A 17275-nucleotide genomic window follows, 5' to 3' on the forward strand; every position below is an offset into this window, starting at 1 on the left:
ATCACAAATGTGTGATTAGAATGTTCTGAACGGGACATTCTAATGCTGATGTAACAATGACAAATGTGTGATTAGAATGTTCTGAACGGGACATTCTAATGCTGATGTAACAATGACAAATGTGCGATCAGAATGTTTTTTAACTGAACATTCTAATGCTGATGTAACAATCACTACTGGTAATTGTGAAAACAGTGGAGTTCTAGAACACTGACTATAATTTTTTTTTTTTTTTTAATTAAAATTTTTTTAAAAGTAAAAACATTCAAGAAACTCTTCAAAGGGTTAAGATAAGGACCTGTTGTTCCAGTTTTCCATCAGTGAGTCCACTGGTGATGCAGGCAGCCTATACCCCAGGTTGCAAAGCCCCAGTTAAGATCACAGCAGTGACCCGACTTAACCCCCTCCAACAAAAACTAATACAGAGCCTATATTCAGTTTAGACAATGAAACTGCAAACCCCCTGCCATTGTGTTTCTCATTTCCTATGTGTATTTCCCTCATTAGCATGTCCACCTATCTTTAGCTGAGATGCTATACTGAGGTCCTGACTCACCACAGTTATAAAAGGTCCTGTGGCATTTGGGGAAAGAATAGAGGTGTTAATTCCCACAAAACTGGCCCTACACACTGGCCACTGACTCACGCGCTACATCTGCTCAGCTGCTCTATCCCTTAAATTCCCAACATGCTCATTTCCCGGGTTGTCCCTGCTAATGATAGTTGGCTCCTCAGGTGACCTGCCAGGTAAAACACAACTCTTTGTGTTTGACTTCTGTTACCACACCTTCTAAATCATCTACAGCTTATACTCAAATTGGACAGACTGATTAGCATTGAGGGTTTCAGTTTCCTTTTACATGATGTCTTTCAGGAAACGTGTACTTGCTTTTCATAATGTACTTGCCATTTTACCAGTATATTTTCATCTAGTTTGCTCTACTTCTGTGATATTTTAATGTATTGTCATTCATTAGTTACAGTGTTGTAATCTCAGGGCACCATAGTAAAAGAATTTTGCTCTCAATTAGCCTCTATCTATCTATAAAACACAAATGGAAAAAAAAGAAATGACACCACAGAAATGAATCCACTGGACATCAGCTGGTTTGAGCCGTTTAATATCAGGTCAAACAACTGGCTCCCCCCCCCCCCGTGCACAACAGGTGTGAATTTAAAACACAAATCTAAACTTTAGCCAAAGCGTGAACGCGCGTCAGTAGTAACTCTAGAGAGAGCCTGCCGTCGCAGCTGCGCCGGACGGGACTGAGTTTAAGAGACGCAGCTCGCTTTAGATTTAGGCGTGGCGTGTCACGTGACCGAACGCACACCAACGCCCCTACTTCATCTGAGAACATTCCACGGAGAGCGCTGTTTACTTCTACCACAGCCACCTCGCTAATTTAATTACACACACACACTAGCATTGAATGCTACGCACGCTACAAGACTCCGCGTATTACATCACTTCCTTCATTTCCAAACAGAGCCCCTAGTTGGCTAGAATACTAGGCTACCTAAAACAACACGAAGCACTGGATGGCGAAACAAAAGGGAACTTTAAACCGCCGCTGTCACTCAAACCCTCGGCTGCACCAGGACGTCCCGGTCCCTGGAGAGCTGCGGTTGTGCGGAGTAACCAGGCATCTTCCGGATAGGACACACAGGCTTGGGCACGTGGTCGGCTAAATTCAATTAGGCCACCGTCATGCCCAATTATGCAGTGAAAGGGTTTGGGTAAAAACTGAAAATCGGAAGAGGCTCTGGCATTCCGAAACAAGGAGAGCCTATCGCCCTGATCTACATAACTAAAGTGTACCAGGCTTAAAGGTCAACACCGGTCAGAGACGCAGACTGTATTCCATGTGCCGTGTTGAGTTGCGTACATGTTTATCCGAGCTTTTTGAGGGTTTTCTTGTGAACTAAGAATCCAGTCCTTCTCATTAAGTGCATAACTCAAGCCCAACAGCTTTCCACAACCGGGCATGTGACTGAATGGGGGAAATGTTCCAGGAAAAAAAAGAAGAAAAAAATCACCTCAGTTGTTGTGACCAGCTCTGTCAGCAAGTCAACAAGCAGACTTGCACGGAAAAACAGAGTGAGAACGCCAATCTCCAGTTTGTGTTTGCTGACACTAAAAAAATGAAAAACCAGGACACTGAAAATTTACAAGAGAAAATCTCACATTCTATTAAACAATGAGGGCAGATTAAATTTCTGAATTTCTTGCTACATACTATCCTAATTAGTCCTCTTCATTTACATGACCTGACATTTTAGCTACATTTGCTGGAAAGTCCACGAATGATAGCTACTCATATCCTCAAATGTCTTCACAATGTTTAACTGAGGACTGATTGCTGGCGTATTTAAACTAATCAGCTAGCCGATCTGCCCCAGTGGAATCCACAAAAACACACCAACCCTCCTGGAACACAGTATTGTGTTACTGGTTGTGTACCCCTTAGATTTTTGACCAGCAATCTCCTTTACAGATAAAAACAGGAACCATGCTGCTACAAAATCCAAAGAATCTGAAACATCTGAGACAGGAAAGAAAATAAGGAGAAAGAATTTCACTTCGAAAGGCGCTTGGTGAACGAGAGTCTTCACTGGCAAAAAAAAACAAAACAGTTGAAATGACTGTTGCTCAACTCCAGTTCCAGGTGGCCTTTGTCCAGACAGCTTTCCAGAAAACTCCAAGCAGATTGGATGGCGGCTAAAATCGGTTCAGAGCAGAGTGCCAATGATTGGCTGGATCACGTGGCTAAGTGCCTGGCAGGAAAGACGCCGTACCTACAGGCATCACGGCCCTCCATGACCACAGGCGAGTGGCGGTGGGTTAACATGGCTAATGTGAAGCAGCGGGTTTGTATTCACGTCTGACTGAGCGCTAGTACTGAGGTACCCAACGAAAACCGATTCAGTTCTGATTGGACAGGAGATCCACACCGCCCTATCCCACGCCGCACCTCAACAGTATTTACCCAATGAGCTCTCCCGATTACTCTATGTCCCCACCTCCCAATAGGTGTTCCCACTTCCTGCTGCAGAATGTTCTCCCCTTTTCAGTCCTCCACATTCAGTGTGAGGGATATTGCTTCAGGTCAGATTAAAAAGTTGTTGACTGTATGAAGAGCTCTAGTGGATTCACAAAAGACCGTTGGTAACAGTGTAGAAGAGGTAGAGGTGATGGCCGATTCCCTGGGACTTGTTTTGGGAACGGCTGACGTTCAGGGTCACGTCCTTTTGTGATGCACCAGGCTCAGTGCTCAGAAACTGCTCTGGTGCGGTGCTTCCACACTTTACCACTAACATCTTTAGCTAATTTCTGAAACTACAAATCGGCAACGCCTACTCCCTCCCTCTCTCTACTTCTACCCCAGCCCCGTTTCCTCTCTCTCTCTATCTCCTTCTCCATCTCTCCTCTTCCTTTCAGCCCCACATCCTTCCATCCTTCCCCCTCCTCCTTCCCTCCCTCTCTCCTCCGCCAGGCACGGCGAACCTCCTCAGCGCCTCCCTCTCGAACTCCTCCACCTCCTCTTCGGCATGGCGGTCGCCCTCCGCCACGTCCTCCAGCACGTCCGCAACGTCCTCCGCGAACTCCCGGAACGGGACCTTGTGGTGAGCGAAGACTCCGTCCGCGAAGAACTCCCCGACCAGCGACAGGACGGCGGCCTTGCTCTCTCGGGCGCCGTCCCCGAGCTTGCCCAGGTAGGACCCCAGGAGGGCCTGGAACTCCGCCTGCGTCACGGGGACGAGCCTCTCCTTCCGGGCGCACTCTTCAACACCCCTGCAGTCCACCGGGGGGCGGTTCCTCCGCAGTTTCTCCTGCTGCCGCTTCCAGTAGTCGACGTGGTCCAAGGCTAGCGGCTTCTTCGCCGCCGAGCCCTGCCAGTGCTTCTCCTTCTTGCTCTTGTCTTTGTCCATCCCTCGTTCCTCTCTCCAGTCTTTCTGCGCTTTCCATCCCTCTTTCTGCGCCTTCCAGTCTTTTTCTTTTTTCTCCGCCCGCCATCTGTCATGCCTCTGGTCCTTCCTCTCCGTCTTGTCCTTCCACGCTCCCTCTCTTTTTCTCTCACCGCCTTTGTACCACTCTCTCCCTTTCTCCCACGCTCGCCTCTTCTCCACCTTCTCCTTCCACTCTCTGTGCTTTTTTTTCTCTCCGTCCTTCCTGTGTTTCCAATCACTCTCTTCTCTCTTCTCCTTTCTCTCCTCCCTATGCCTCCACTCTTTGCTCTCCTCCCTCCCTTTCTTTCCCACCTTTTCCTGATGCCCTACCCTCCTGACCTCCCTCACTCTCCCCTCCCACTCTCTCTTCCTCTCCCCATCCCTCCCCGCTGGCTTCTCCACCCTTTCCGTCTTCCTCTCCTCCTCCTCTTCCCTCGCTCCATTCCCCGGGCCTCTCCCCAATTGTGCCCCTTCCTGTCCCGTGTCGCCCTCCTCCAAGGCCGGCACGTTCTGCTCCTCCCAAAGCCCACTGTGCACTGAGGTGTGGTTCTCAATCTGGCCAGCAGGGGACTCCTTCCCTGTCTCCTCAGCCTTGTGCAGCACCAAGTCCAGCTCCTCCTTCTGTGTCAGGGGCACACATGGCGATTAGGAAACAGCAGAAAAACTGTTGCTTAAACAGCTGTCATACACAGCAGATACCCCTTTGTAGGTACGAAAGCTGTTAGCTGAGCAGTGAAGTCTCCTATTTTAGCTCTAAGCCTTGGGTTTCGGTTTCTAGGCATTACTTTTCTTTTCTTTTTGCAGTGATAGCCATGTTTCTGAGATTCATACTTCTTGTTTCTTGTACTCCAGCTCTTTGGGTGTATAGAAATAATGGGCACATTCTGCCCAGTAGCTATAGTCCTACCCTGAAGCTATAGCTCTGACCTGTAGCTATAGCCCTTATCTGTAGCTATAGACCTTAACTATAGCTCTGACCTGTAGCTATAGCCCTGCCCTGTAGCTATAGCTCTGAACTGTAGCTATAGCCCTGCCCTGTAGTTATAGCTCTGAACTGTAGCTATAGCCCTTATCTGTAGCTATAGCCCTGCCCTGTAGCTATAGCCCTTACCTGTAGCTATAGCTCTGCCCTGTAGCTATAGCCCTTACCTGTAGCTATATCTCTGCCGTGTAGCTATAGTCCTTACCTGTAGCTATAGCTCTGCCCTGTAGCTATAGCTCTATCCCGTAGCTATAGCCCTTACCTGTAGCTATAGCCCTGCCTTGTAGCTGTAGCTCTGCCCTGTAGCTATAGCCCTTACCTGTAGCTATAGACCTTAATTGTAACTATAGTTCTGGCCTGTAGCTATAGCTCTGACCTGTAGCTGTGCCTGAAGTATCGCCATCTGCTGGTTGTCTTCTGCAAGTTTGCCCAGTAGCTGTGACACCTCCTTAGGGTCTGGAAGTTTGCCGTCGGGGTTAAGCCGTTCCTGATTGACAGAAAATGCACAGTTACATCACAACTTAATCCGGTACCACTGAGCTCACCACGCACACGCTACTCATTTATGCAGCCGGATACGAAGTGCATGCAACTCAACCCTGTGGAGAGGCACGAAATGGCCACGCCCCAAATCAGTGGCACAGCTTCCGGACAACGCTGCTTCTTAATGATCAGCCAAACTCCACCACAATGAGCACTCAAACTCTAACTGACAGCTGCTCATTAAAGATCAGCCACACTCCACTAGAATGAACACTCAAACTCTAACTGACAGCTGCTCCTCGAAGATCAGCCACACTCCGCTACAGTGAACACTCAAACTCTAACTGACAGCTGCTCCTTGAAGATCAGCCACACTCTACTACAGTGAACACTCAAACTCTGACACCACATCAGAAGTACGGAGAAAGAGGGGTTGAAGGGAAGAACACAAGGAGAACAGGAGAGGTAGAGTAGAAAAGATGAGGTGAAGAAAAAGAGCGGACCTGTTTTCCGTGCAGCTCTTGGTCTCTCGGCGGGGCGAAGTCCTCCTCTGTTAGCGTGAGGAATAAGACACTATGAAAACCGCAGCAACACTGCAAATGCTGATAATACATAACATATACACATAATTATGCTGTTTTACGACTCATGCAAAGTAATTCAAATCAACGGTCACACACAAACCATAAACACGGTGAGCAGTACACTTCGTTTAATAACAGGCTTAATCCAACACGAAACACATCTATGTGACACCACAGTGGTTTCACACACACACACACACACACACAGGTTGTGACACAGTTAACACTGTCGAATGCACAGGGACACCTGCACAAGCCTTTAATCTCATCACAGAGCACAGAACTACCACACAACAAAACAGCACCATTTCCAAAATGCTGGACCTCAGACTGGCTCCGGAACCTTCCGGAGTGCCGGGTGAACTAAAACTGCATTAAGAGTCCTCACAACCCCCTTCCTCTGCCAGTTAAGAGCTTCCAGTAGCTGAAGTGCTCCCAGCAGACAGGGTGGGTATAGTAGCAGAGGAGCATTTTCCAGGCTAGTTATCAGCTTAAATTAGAGAGTCAGCCAAAATGGCTAACCTGTAACATGTTATAGAAAATGTGGCAGTCTCAACAACCCAGCCATGGCACATGCATTGTGGTCATTGTAGGCACTGTACTGTAAAGACTTGGAAAAGGTACACTGAAAAAATAGTCGCCCACTGGAAGAATGGCTCGATGGATGTACCAAGGGGTTATAAAACCAGGTTTTTCTGAATTTTTATGACTTTCATTGGTCTCATGGGCTTCATTACCCGTTGTTTATTTTTTTTTTAGCGACTGATTCTAATCAAATATGATGACAAAACAATCCACAGAAGGTTTCTTCAGAGGCCTTCGCATGGTGTTCTTTATACAGTCAATTGCAAATACAGGAATATCAACTATTGCGCAACGTGCACAACCCCGCCCACAATTACCATCAGAGTCAAAGACAAGTGGCCTTTTGTTAGACTGAGCGTGACATGGGCGTGCAGTGCATTCTGGGTAAAGCAGGATCAGAGCTAGGTGTGTGAGTGGGAGTTAGTGTTGCAGCTCACGGTGCCCAGGTGTTCCTACCGTCATCCAGGTCAAGGAAGTAACCTGTAGGAGCAGCGAACCTTAGATCTCCATACGCCTCATATAACGAACAACCCCATCCATTTTGGGTTGGAATCTTTCGTTATTTATTTATCTCAGCAAGTTATGCGCAGCATAAATTATGCAAACATTGTTACTCGCATCCAATTATAGTTCACTGGAATTCGGTTAATTATATTACAACTCATCCCCTACAGCTACTTCATAACTACAACTACTAGGTTGTAGTTATTGAAGTGACATCACAAAAACAACAGCATTTACTAACAGACACATTACAACACCTCTGGGCCTACGCTACAGACATTACACATTACAGTTGCTACATCAATACAAACAAAAGCAAACACAATGAAAAGGTCTACAGAAACCACAGGAATGACAATGAGCACCGCTCTACACGAGAACTGCTCTTCTGAGCAACGTTCACTTATCCAGGCGACTCACCTGTAAATATTATGGACCCCAGGCAGAGCAGAACCAGAGCTCCCACAATGCACTTGTTCAGAGAGAACCAGCCCCCTTCTTCCTTCTTCTTCTCGATCAGGTGGAACTCCTCCTCTTCTTCCTCCTCCTCCTCGTCCCTCGCTCTCCGCGGGGGTTCTGGATGGGCGGGGGGTGGCACGTGCCTTCTCCTCAGCCCATCCCCCTCCGCTGCCTCATAGGAGTCACCACGAATATCTGTTGGGTGAGAAAAATGTCAGAGAAACAAAAGGCTTTTGAAGGCCCTCTGATTTTATCCGATTATTTTTTAAAACTTCCATTCCCCCTATAGCCCCACACCCACATGCCCCATCCACCCCCTCGCACTCTTACACACCCTCTGGAGGTACAACATCTGCCAGGATGTGAGCAGGCTCAGGCATCACCTCTTCCTTTTGGGGCTCCTCCCCTTCCTGTGATTCAAGGACAGACGCAGGCGGGACGGAGGCTGGGTGTTGGCTCTCAAGGGTGGGGGGCTCAGAGGCGGGACTTGCGTCAGTGTCGGTATCAGGGGCGGAGCTAACAGGGGCAAGACTCTCAGGGGCGGAGCCTGAGTGGGTGTAGATATCATGGGCAGGGATAGCAGCTGCAAGGAGCTCAGGAGCGGAGCTTGCGTGGGTGTAGATATCATGAGCGGGGATATCAGCTGCAAGGAGCTCAGGAGCGGAGCTTGCGTGGGTGTAGATATCATGAGCGGGGATATCAGCTGCAAGGAGCTCAGGAGCGGAGCTTGTGTGGGAGTCGATATCATGAGCGGGGATATCAGCTGCAAGCGGCTCAGGGGCAGAGCTTACGTGGGTGTAGATATCATGAGTGGGGATATCAGCTGCAAGGAGCTCAGGGGCGGAGCTTATGTGGGAGTCAATGTCAGAGGTGGAGCTAACAGGGATAAGACCGTCAGTGTCAGAGCACGGACTGGTGACTGCACAGGCATCAGTGTGCGGGCTAAAAGGGGCGTGACTCTCCTGGTCGGAGATCAAAGGCACATGACTGGAAGGGGAGGGGCTTAATGCAGAGGGGCTAGAGGGGGCGGATCCCTCCGACCTGGTTTCCTGGCAGACCTGGGAACGGGGAGGCAAACGCACAAACCGTAAGCAGCTAACCCGGAGCAGTATCTGTTGAAGCAGATTTATTAAGGCCATTGGCGATAGCTGGAACAGGTGGGACAACCTTCCGGCTTACAAATTAATCTGCGGGTTTGTCACACAAGGTGCAGACGCAGCCCGACAGACAGGAAAAGCAGTACGACAATAAACGGACGGATACCGAATGAATAACATTAAGCGGACGGACACGCGGAGAGGGAGACGCCAACTGACCTGCAGCCCCTCCTCGGACAGAGCCGCTTCAGCGGGTAACCCGCCCTCCTCCCGCCGTTCCTCGGCAACAGGCCCTGACGACAGAGAGCCCAGTGAGCGCAGCGCAGCGGTTGCCAGCCGGGCCTCCCGCTAACCCAGAGCACAGCCCTGGGCACTGTCTCTGTTACATGAAACAACAATGCTGCACTCCGCTTCCGCACAACCCCACGCCCCGTGAGGTCCTAACATGCAGAGAGTCAATGGTGCAAAACATTTATTTCTATATTTTCCCCCTCTGCGTGTGAAAGCAGTGAAACTGATGTAACTGACGCACATACCTGTCACTTCCTCAGAGAGACCTGGCATCTCAGCTGGACTACATCTCCCATCGCCCTCTGGGCCTAAGCTCTCCACAGGCGCTTCCTGTGAAAGGCAGGGGTTTTGTACACTTATTCACTCGTTTCCCAGTTACAGGAAAACCTGTCTGAGAGCACTCCCTAAAGTCTAAATGGCCTTGAAGAGAGAGCGAGAGAGAGAGAGAACCTTAATGAACAGACCAGTCACACCTTTCAATATCTTCTCTCTGGCTCCAAGGTCAGCACTAATGCACACCCACAAACAGGGACTAACCATGCTTTTAATCTTCAGCCAAAGGAATCCAGACAATCGCTCTGCTTGAAAAATACCTCTTTTATACTGGAGCTTAATCAAAGGAGTGTGCAACTGTAGTCACAATGTGGACTTTAAACTTGATTTAGCGGATACAGCACCGAGTTTTTACACTACTATCAAGTTCCATTTGGCAACACTCGAACAAACAACAACGAGGGAGTTCCACAGACGCTGCACAATTCTCACATGCACAGACACGCACAGTTCTCATGCACGTACAGCACAAAGAACATCCTAGACACAGTCTTCAAAGCCCCCGCACATCTCTGTAACGCAAGACCAAGGCAACTGTTGCAGGATATTCGCGTGGTGAAGTCCAATAGAGCCACATGATCGAGAGTGATGTCTGCTTTTATAGCCATCAGGAGGAAATAAGCCTATTCGTCTCTATTATAAAGCTTTACCACCCTAATATCCTACATTTGTTATGTCAGTTACCATGGAACCGCCCTTTAGATGCCCTTTAGATGATAGTTCCGGCTAAATAAATACAGGGGGAAAAAAAACGTAAATAAATGATCCTACAGACATAATAACAGATGTGCTGACAGACAGGGCAGCACCGAAAGGGAAACTCTGCGCTTTCCACACTCACTGGCAGAGGGGCGTCGTCAGGAGGCCCGTCCCCCGGCTCCACCCCCCCCGGGGGGGCCGTCCCGTCACCCGTCTCTGGCGCGGCGGGGCTGCCTGGCAACACAGCGGAGCGTGAGAAAGCAGAGCGAAGCGGCGGCCGCGGCGGCGACACGTCCGCACACGCCTCCCTGCCTCCGCCCGGAGCGGGCGGCCATCTTCCCTCCTTCAACCACCGCTCCTCCCGAACCAGCCAATGGGGTGGCGCGGTTCAAATGGACTCCACGTCCCCCTCAGCAGCATCAACGTATCGTTTGCGCCACGCCGGGTCATTGGAACAACCATGCGCTATACGTATATTTTTCTTTATATTTTATGCATCTTTAAATTTTATTCATAAGTTCAAGGACTAAGAAGCATATTCCATGACATTAAAAATAACTAGAAAAAAACGTAAATGAATGCAAGTAAGTATCTGTCACACACATAAACATGGAATATGCGCTCCTGCGTTAATGGTTAATTATAACCCTATGCACCAGTCCTCACATGTACCTACATGTCACTTTCTCACAGACGCTTGGCGGTTCAGCAAGGCTCTCAATCCCATCATCCCCTGGGCCTACGTTCTCTGCAGGCGACTCCTGGAAAGAAACAGGTGAGGTTTCCTCAGTCCTGCTAATGATTACAGGGAGTTGCCCAAGTGCCAGATCCTGCACTACACTCACAAACACACACACCACATAGATATCAGAATAATGAACTCCACACCCACTTCTGTAAACACACTGTTTGCAACTCCCATGGTTCTGTGATGACTCAATGCCGTGACATCATAGAGCTCACAGCTCACTGAGGGGCAATGGAGGAAACCATCGAGCGGAACCTCCCTTCACATTTTCAATCTGCAAACCGCTCATTATTAATGCGGTTGATACAATGCAATTATACAGTTAACTATGTATACTGTCATCCCCTCCATGGATACAGATGGGAAACAATCAATTGCTTGATTTCCCATTCTCTCCAATTTATATACTTTTTGTGAATGATTAGCAAGCTTTTCAACCATTAACTAAATGGTGCAGTTGGTCTTGAGTACTTAAAAAGAGAACACCACAAAGGCAAATGTCCATTTGCAATTATTTCCTTGATTTCCCATTTGGCTTTTTTTTCTTCTTTTAAAAAAAATTTTTTTTTTAAATTGCGGAGCGTGTCAACCGCATTCGTAAATCAGAATCAAAAAAAGCAAGTCGCAACGTGATGTCCGTCAGCAACTGCCTTTTCACTTCTGTGATTGGCCTGTCGTCTCCTCTTCCACCGGTGCGATCAGGTACCCTGCCAGGGATTCATTACAAGAAGACTCTGCGCCGGTTTAAAAATATACCGATGACACTAATAATATTCCACCCGATCAATCCATACATTTTTGGGCCCCAGCCAGCCTGGAACCCTAGATCCATGATCACTGGGAGCGTATCTGTGAGCATATCTATGTTCCCAGGGTCCTATGTTCCCAGGGTCCTAGGACCTACCCTGGGAGAGCACATATGTAGAGCTGGGGAACATAGGACCCTGGGAACATAGGACCCTTTGTCATGTTCCCATTATGTGCCATATAAATCTGGGGAACATAGGACCCTGGGAACACAGGACCCTTTGTCATGTTCCCATTATGTGCCATATAAATCTGGGGAACATAGGACCCTGGGAACATAGGACCCTTTGTCATGTTCCCATTATGTGCCATATAAATCTGGGGAACATAGGACCCTGGGAACATAGGACCCTTTGTCATGTTCCCATTATGTGCCATATAAATCTGGGGAACATAGGACCCTGGGAACATAGGACCCTTTGTCATGTTCCCATTATGTGCCATATAAATATGGGGAACATAGAACCCTGGGAACATAGGACCCTTTGTCATGTTCCCATTCTGTGCCATATAAATCTGGGGAACATAGGACCCTGGGAACATAGGACCCTTTGTCATGTTCCCATTATGTGCCATATAAATCTGGGGAACATAGGACCCTGGGAACATAGGAATGACCCCCTTTTCATCACATTAGCGGCACTCCGCAGCCATTCATTAAATACATTTGTTGTCATTCTGGCTTCTGTGTTCCTGCATTATTGCTGTTGTATTTGCAGTGACTTCATTCAAAAGACGGAATCCTGACGTTGTAAGTTGCTCTGGATTACAATATCTGCCAACTAAATAGATAAATAATCATAAAATAAAACGGTAGACCATCCAGGCTTAAAAGAATCGACCTCATCCTTAAAACTTGCCTCAGAAATGAGGTGGGTCCAACCGCCGACAATCCCGTTACTGTTAGTGATACCGTTGTCAGACATCGCCTCCTAGCGGTTCAGCGCTGATCCTGCAAGACACATAAAACCATTTATTTTTAGGACACGGATTCTCTCTGGTCTCTGAGAAGCCATCGTACCGCATTAGTTTATGACTCGCAGTTCTGGTAGACAATTACAAGCAACTAGTGATCTCGGCACAACCCTTTTCGTTAATATTGAAATCTTGAAATAATGATCAGGTGATTTAGGAATAAACAGTATAAGTAGGCCTAGGCTACTACAGTAATAAAATATGATTTTCAGTTAGTGAGCCAAACTGATTTCATTTCAGTATCCATCTTCTAAAATGCACTCTTCTGAAATGCACAGACATTTAAAAATACTGCAAGAATGGGAGGGAATTATGTTTTCAAACAATTGCGTTTGCCTTTCTTTTTACATTGGGCCTGCACTTAAAGCATGCATTAACAGTTCGCCTGCGTTTCTGCAGCTGTGCTTGTTTTGGCTCGCGGCAGTCCAGTAAATTCTTTGGCAGAGAGCTACAGTGGCTAAGCATGCTTTTCACGTATGGCTCAACTGACATAGGCTACATCTGAACCAGACACAAAGATTTGTGTACAATTTTGCTTTCCAAGTGAGAACTGGCTGTCTAATTCTATGTTGGGTAAACGTCGCTCTGCGTCAATACATATTTTTCCGATGGACAACAACTGTTTATGTAAGGTTGCACAGTTCTTTGAGGGCTATCACTGAACACGTATAGCTTGCCAACAAGCATGGCCAGTTTTTTTTTTTTTTTTTTAGTTCAGAACTGCGTGAACTCATTGCCATACCAAAATAAGCTACAGTATACCGCGTGCACCGTATACTGTACTTCTGAAAGGAAATTTGCCAGAAAAGGACATTTGCCATAAATTACAGTTTAAATGTAACAAAGTTGCAGAAGGTCTTGAAGCACATCCGAACGCTAGAATCCATCTAAACATGTTTGCATCTATACTTGAACGCTTTTTAGTAAAGTTTTGCCGTAGTTTTGCATTTAAGTACAACCAGGAAACGTCATGGTGACAGGTGAGATTTTTAACTTTCGCTTGGAAACTAGTCATTCAGTCAACGAGCTTGCAAGTTTCATTTTCCATTTCACATAACTTTAGTTCACACGTGACTCTCGTGTGTCCGTCCTGCCATCACGGGTACGTCAAAATGACCAAATATGTACAAACAGCACAGAACTAGCGACTTTGCATTGCCTGCTTTGTTCCTGATTGCACGTAAAAACAATTCTCTGATTCAGCAGTTCTTTCTAATAATTTCTAATAATACCCAGCGAGCTTACAGTCCTGCACTGACAAAAAGCAATTTTCCAGCGAAAAGTTAGCGAGGTAGCAAAACAGTACTCAACGTCATTCTCGCCAAATAGGATACTGGTTACGTTACACAATTGTATGTAACGTTATGTAACATGTCATTTAGTTACCTAATTGGCTAAAATGGTAAAGTTTGTATCCTTATTTATAACCGTGTAGCTGGGGCTTGCGACCTAAAACTAAACCACACAATTGCAATGTAGTTACCTAGCATTAGCTAGCTATAGTATCGCTATCAATTAAATACTTTGGGAAATAAAGGTATCTATAAAATGGCAATTAGAAAGTTCAATTAAACAGATATAAATTTTTCTCGCACATACTTACGGTTTTTTGCATATCTGGATTATCCAATGTGTTAAGAAACGTAGTTCTTCCGATTGCCTGCGTTCTTTGCGCGGACCTTAGAACTTTAGGAATTCCTACCTCCGCACTTCTGTATACGCTTCTTGTTTTGTCCAATAGGATAACAAGGTTTACGGATTTTCCGTATTGCTTTAACGGCCTCAGCCAATCATTAAGGAGGGATGCCGTGTCAGAAAAATAGCTAATTTTTGCCACTGACTGACAATCGCAGGTGAAAGTGACGGGTGATGATATGCAATACCTCAAACATGGACGCGTGACTACGATGACTGGGCGCACAGATGCGCGGACACGCGTGTTCACCCAGACATTTACTGACACGTCCGCGAGTGCTATATTTGTGGGGACTTCCCATGGGCTGTTCCCAGCTCCATTTGTGGCTCGCCAGCTTGCATGAGATTTCCATTATGTTATGCCAGTTCCCATACTCTTTTTAATTATGCAGATTCTGCCCAGTGCTGAGAAGATACGGGCAGCCAACGCTAATATATCAGTGCTATATTTGTTGGGACTTCCCATTGCCTTCTCAAATCGATATTATCCATTTAAGGCAATCAACCTTCTCGTAATTGTCTTGGTTTACTTTTATATGCCTTCCCCCAAGGGCATTGACTCTGGCACTGGATGCCAGTCTGTCGGTCTTGAGTTCGTCCAAGGGGCGCGGTTGCAGTCAACGCAGAATCGAAGGGGCGAGGACTGGAACCGTCCGGTAAACACTATCCGTACAGTTCTTGAGACTTTTTAATATTTAGGAAGAAATACGACCACTTTTCCCACACCTGTATTTCCAATTAAACATAATTTTAAAATGTCTGTGAGGCAGCAACTGTTGAATGAAATGACAGAACAATTCTTACTGACAAATCATTTCTAAAAGGTCCTTGGAAATAATTTACTTTTTTGGCCATTTGATTAAAAATCTATTTTGGCTGTGGCCTTGTGGGAGTGCAATTCTGCAAATGTCCAGGAGATGGGCACACAAGTCAAGAATAGTCAAGTTTGAATTCCGCTGAGCGGGAATATCTAAACCATCTCCATTTTGTTACGTCCTTTCCCATTAAAATGGATTTCGATAGATTTGACTTTTGATCCAAAATGAGCAGTTTTACAGTTGAATTCTACGCTAATGTACGACTAGTTTTATTCGTCATACCTATCACTGCAAATATAACGTCTCTCCTTAAACTTTCATGAGAATGGAAGCGTGAAACTGTCTGCACTCACATTTTTGCACGTGCACTGCTGTGAGCCAAAATGGCATACGTTCCTCTGTTCTAATTTGAGCCAACATGGTAGTTTGCACTTCAGTGAGTGGGTCCGGCTTCCAGCTGCATTTGCTTGTGAATGAACTGCGGTAGAAGGGTGTGTACGAGGCGGATGTGTGGAAATGCACTTGCTCCACTTAATTCCCTTGAGCTGCACCTTTTACTCTTTCAGCCTGACTCTCCCTCTCAGACCAATCTGTCTTCATGGTTTCTAATCCCCCCCCCCCCCCCCCCCCCTCAATTTAATACCAGCCAGGAAATGCCAGCTCACATTAGCCGCGCCCCCTTACATTGGCTCTACTTCAGGGACGAGCCTCTTCCTGCCCTTCTTTTTTCCATTCCACCCATCTCCGCCCGTCCTTCACTCATCCTTACGCCTGTCCGTACGGCTGCTCTGCCTCTCTCCAGCTCCCTCCGTCCTTTTTGTCCTTTCCCTCAATCCGTTTCTGAAAACCGCCTTTCCTTCACCCCCCCGCCCCAGAACGAGAAGCACAAGCAACAATGAAAAACAATGAATCGCCAACGTTTTAATCGCAGCTAATCTCTCACACACCCCCCTCCCCCCCCCCCGCCCCCCATTAAGCTGAAAGCATTCAGTATCTGCAGAACGTTCCCACCACTTCAAGCCAGGTTCAAGTCCTTTATTTCTGTGCCAAATTCTCCCCACTAAGCCCAATACAGACAGCATTTCACTCGTCTTTTCTTTTTGTTGGTGGACAAAAGTCATTAAAACTTTCCTGTAAGTTTTCTATCACAACCTACTGACTGATCAATATTCATATTTTCCCCATATTCTCACCCCCTGTTGATGGCTCTGGCAGTTGTGAATACCGCTACCCACACACACAAGTAAGCATACCTCAAGACATCAAATTCAGTTTGTAAAAATCAAGAAAATATATTTGAAACCATATTAGAGACCAAACCCACCAAGGAGGAATATATGGTGTGTGTGTGTGTGTGTGTGTGTGTGTGAGAGAGAGAGCAAGAGAGACACCAACCTTAAAAATAAAAGTATAATAAAGATACAACTTAACAAAGAAACAATGCAAACTGGGTAAATAAGCAACAAATCTTTTGGTTTGTCAAGTATTATGCACTCATTAGGCAAGCTCACATGCAAGGAAAAAGCCATAATGTAAAAAGACAACGTATTCAGACGCAGAAGAACAGGCGCCGTCAGCATTATGAGCTGCTAGACTCTGTGGGCGGGCCACCTGATGTCTGAGCAAAAGTTCCAAAAGAACACAAACAAAAAAAAGCGACCAAAAGTCAAACAAGTTCCTTTGTGCAATAAGCAAGAGTCTGTATTAGAACAGACAGAAGAAACATCGAAAACAAAGCATGTGACATATAGCTGAACAGTTAAAGATACTGAACCAAGTTTTTTTTTTTTTTTTTTTAAAAGAAAAAGAAAATGCCAGTGATGGTACAGACGAGCATGAAAATAAAATGGAAAAAACAAAAACTCTAGAACTGGTAGACAGAACTGCCTGACCCCTAAAACTCAAAGACTCACCATTTTTGGCTTATGTCAAAGATCAAAAGCTTTCAACCGATCCAAGTTACCACAAAGCACGCTTTACATACCACCATTTACGCAGAGAATAATGTACAGGTAAGTACAGCAGACATTATATAGCATGTGTACTGTGCACAGTGTGAACATTCTGGCTTTGAAGGTAACCGGCTGTCCTTTGCCAACACCGTAACGCAGAGAAAGCTCTTTCATTTCAGGACAACTGAAGCCACGCTTTGTCCATTCATGCATGTAATGTTCCACTAATCCAGGGAGATAAAGCTATTCAAATCACAAAAGGTAGAACTGATGGGTATTTCACAAGCATTAAAATGTCACAGATCACCAGCGGCA

The 17275-nt window shown here is 46.4% G+C and overlaps 1 protein-coding gene across 3 annotated transcripts; it reads right to left on the reverse strand.

The window, feature by feature from the left end:
• Positions 1-1105: 1105 nt before the first annotated feature.
• On the reverse strand, positions 1106-14381 carry pbxip1a (pre-B-cell leukemia homeobox interacting protein 1a). 3 transcript variants are annotated; one of them, XM_035430684.1, is made up of 12 exons: positions 14099-14381; positions 12381-12472; positions 10642-10726; positions 10108-10199; positions 9179-9263; positions 8862-8935; positions 7880-8603; positions 7507-7740; positions 7039-7062; positions 5917-5963; positions 5307-5417; positions 1106-4569 (listed from the first exon to the last, which is right to left on the reverse strand). In XM_035430684.1, the coding sequence occupies exons 2-12, from the start codon at positions 12444-12446 to the stop codon at positions 3436-3438; spliced, it is 2676 nt and encodes an 891-aa protein (XP_035286575.1). In that variant the 5' UTR covers positions 12447-12472; positions 14099-14381; the 3' UTR covers positions 1106-3435. The 3 variants fall into 3 exon arrangements, with proteins under 3 accessions (XP_035286575.1, XP_035286576.1, XP_035286577.1); XM_035430685.1 differs by lacking the exon at positions 7039-7062 and having other exon boundaries at positions 14099-14380; XM_035430686.1 differs by lacking the exons at positions 10108-10199; positions 10642-10726; positions 12381-12472; positions 14099-14381 and adding an exon at positions 9951-9969.
• Between the last annotated feature and the right edge of the window lie 2894 nt (positions 14382-17275).

The sequence above is a fragment of the Anguilla anguilla genome, chromosome 8 (assembly GCF_013347855.1).
Source record: "Anguilla anguilla isolate fAngAng1 chromosome 8, fAngAng1.pri, whole genome shotgun sequence".
In the NCBI taxonomy this organism is placed as follows: domain Eukaryota; kingdom Metazoa; phylum Chordata; class Actinopteri; order Anguilliformes; family Anguillidae; genus Anguilla; species Anguilla anguilla.

Coding starts and splice junctions, on each gene's coding strand:
- pbxip1a (XM_035430684.1), bottom strand. CDS start 12,446: ATGTCTGACAACGGTATCACTAACAGTAACGGGATTGTCGGCGGTTGG. Junction 10,727..12,380: donor GGACCCACCTCATTTCTGAG/GCAAGTTTTAAG, acceptor GTTTCTTTCCAG/GAGTCGCCTGCAGAGAACGT. Junction 4,570..5,306: donor TACTTCAGGCACAGCTACAG/GTCAGAGCTATA, acceptor CCCCTGACACAG/AAGGAGGAGCTGGACTTGGT.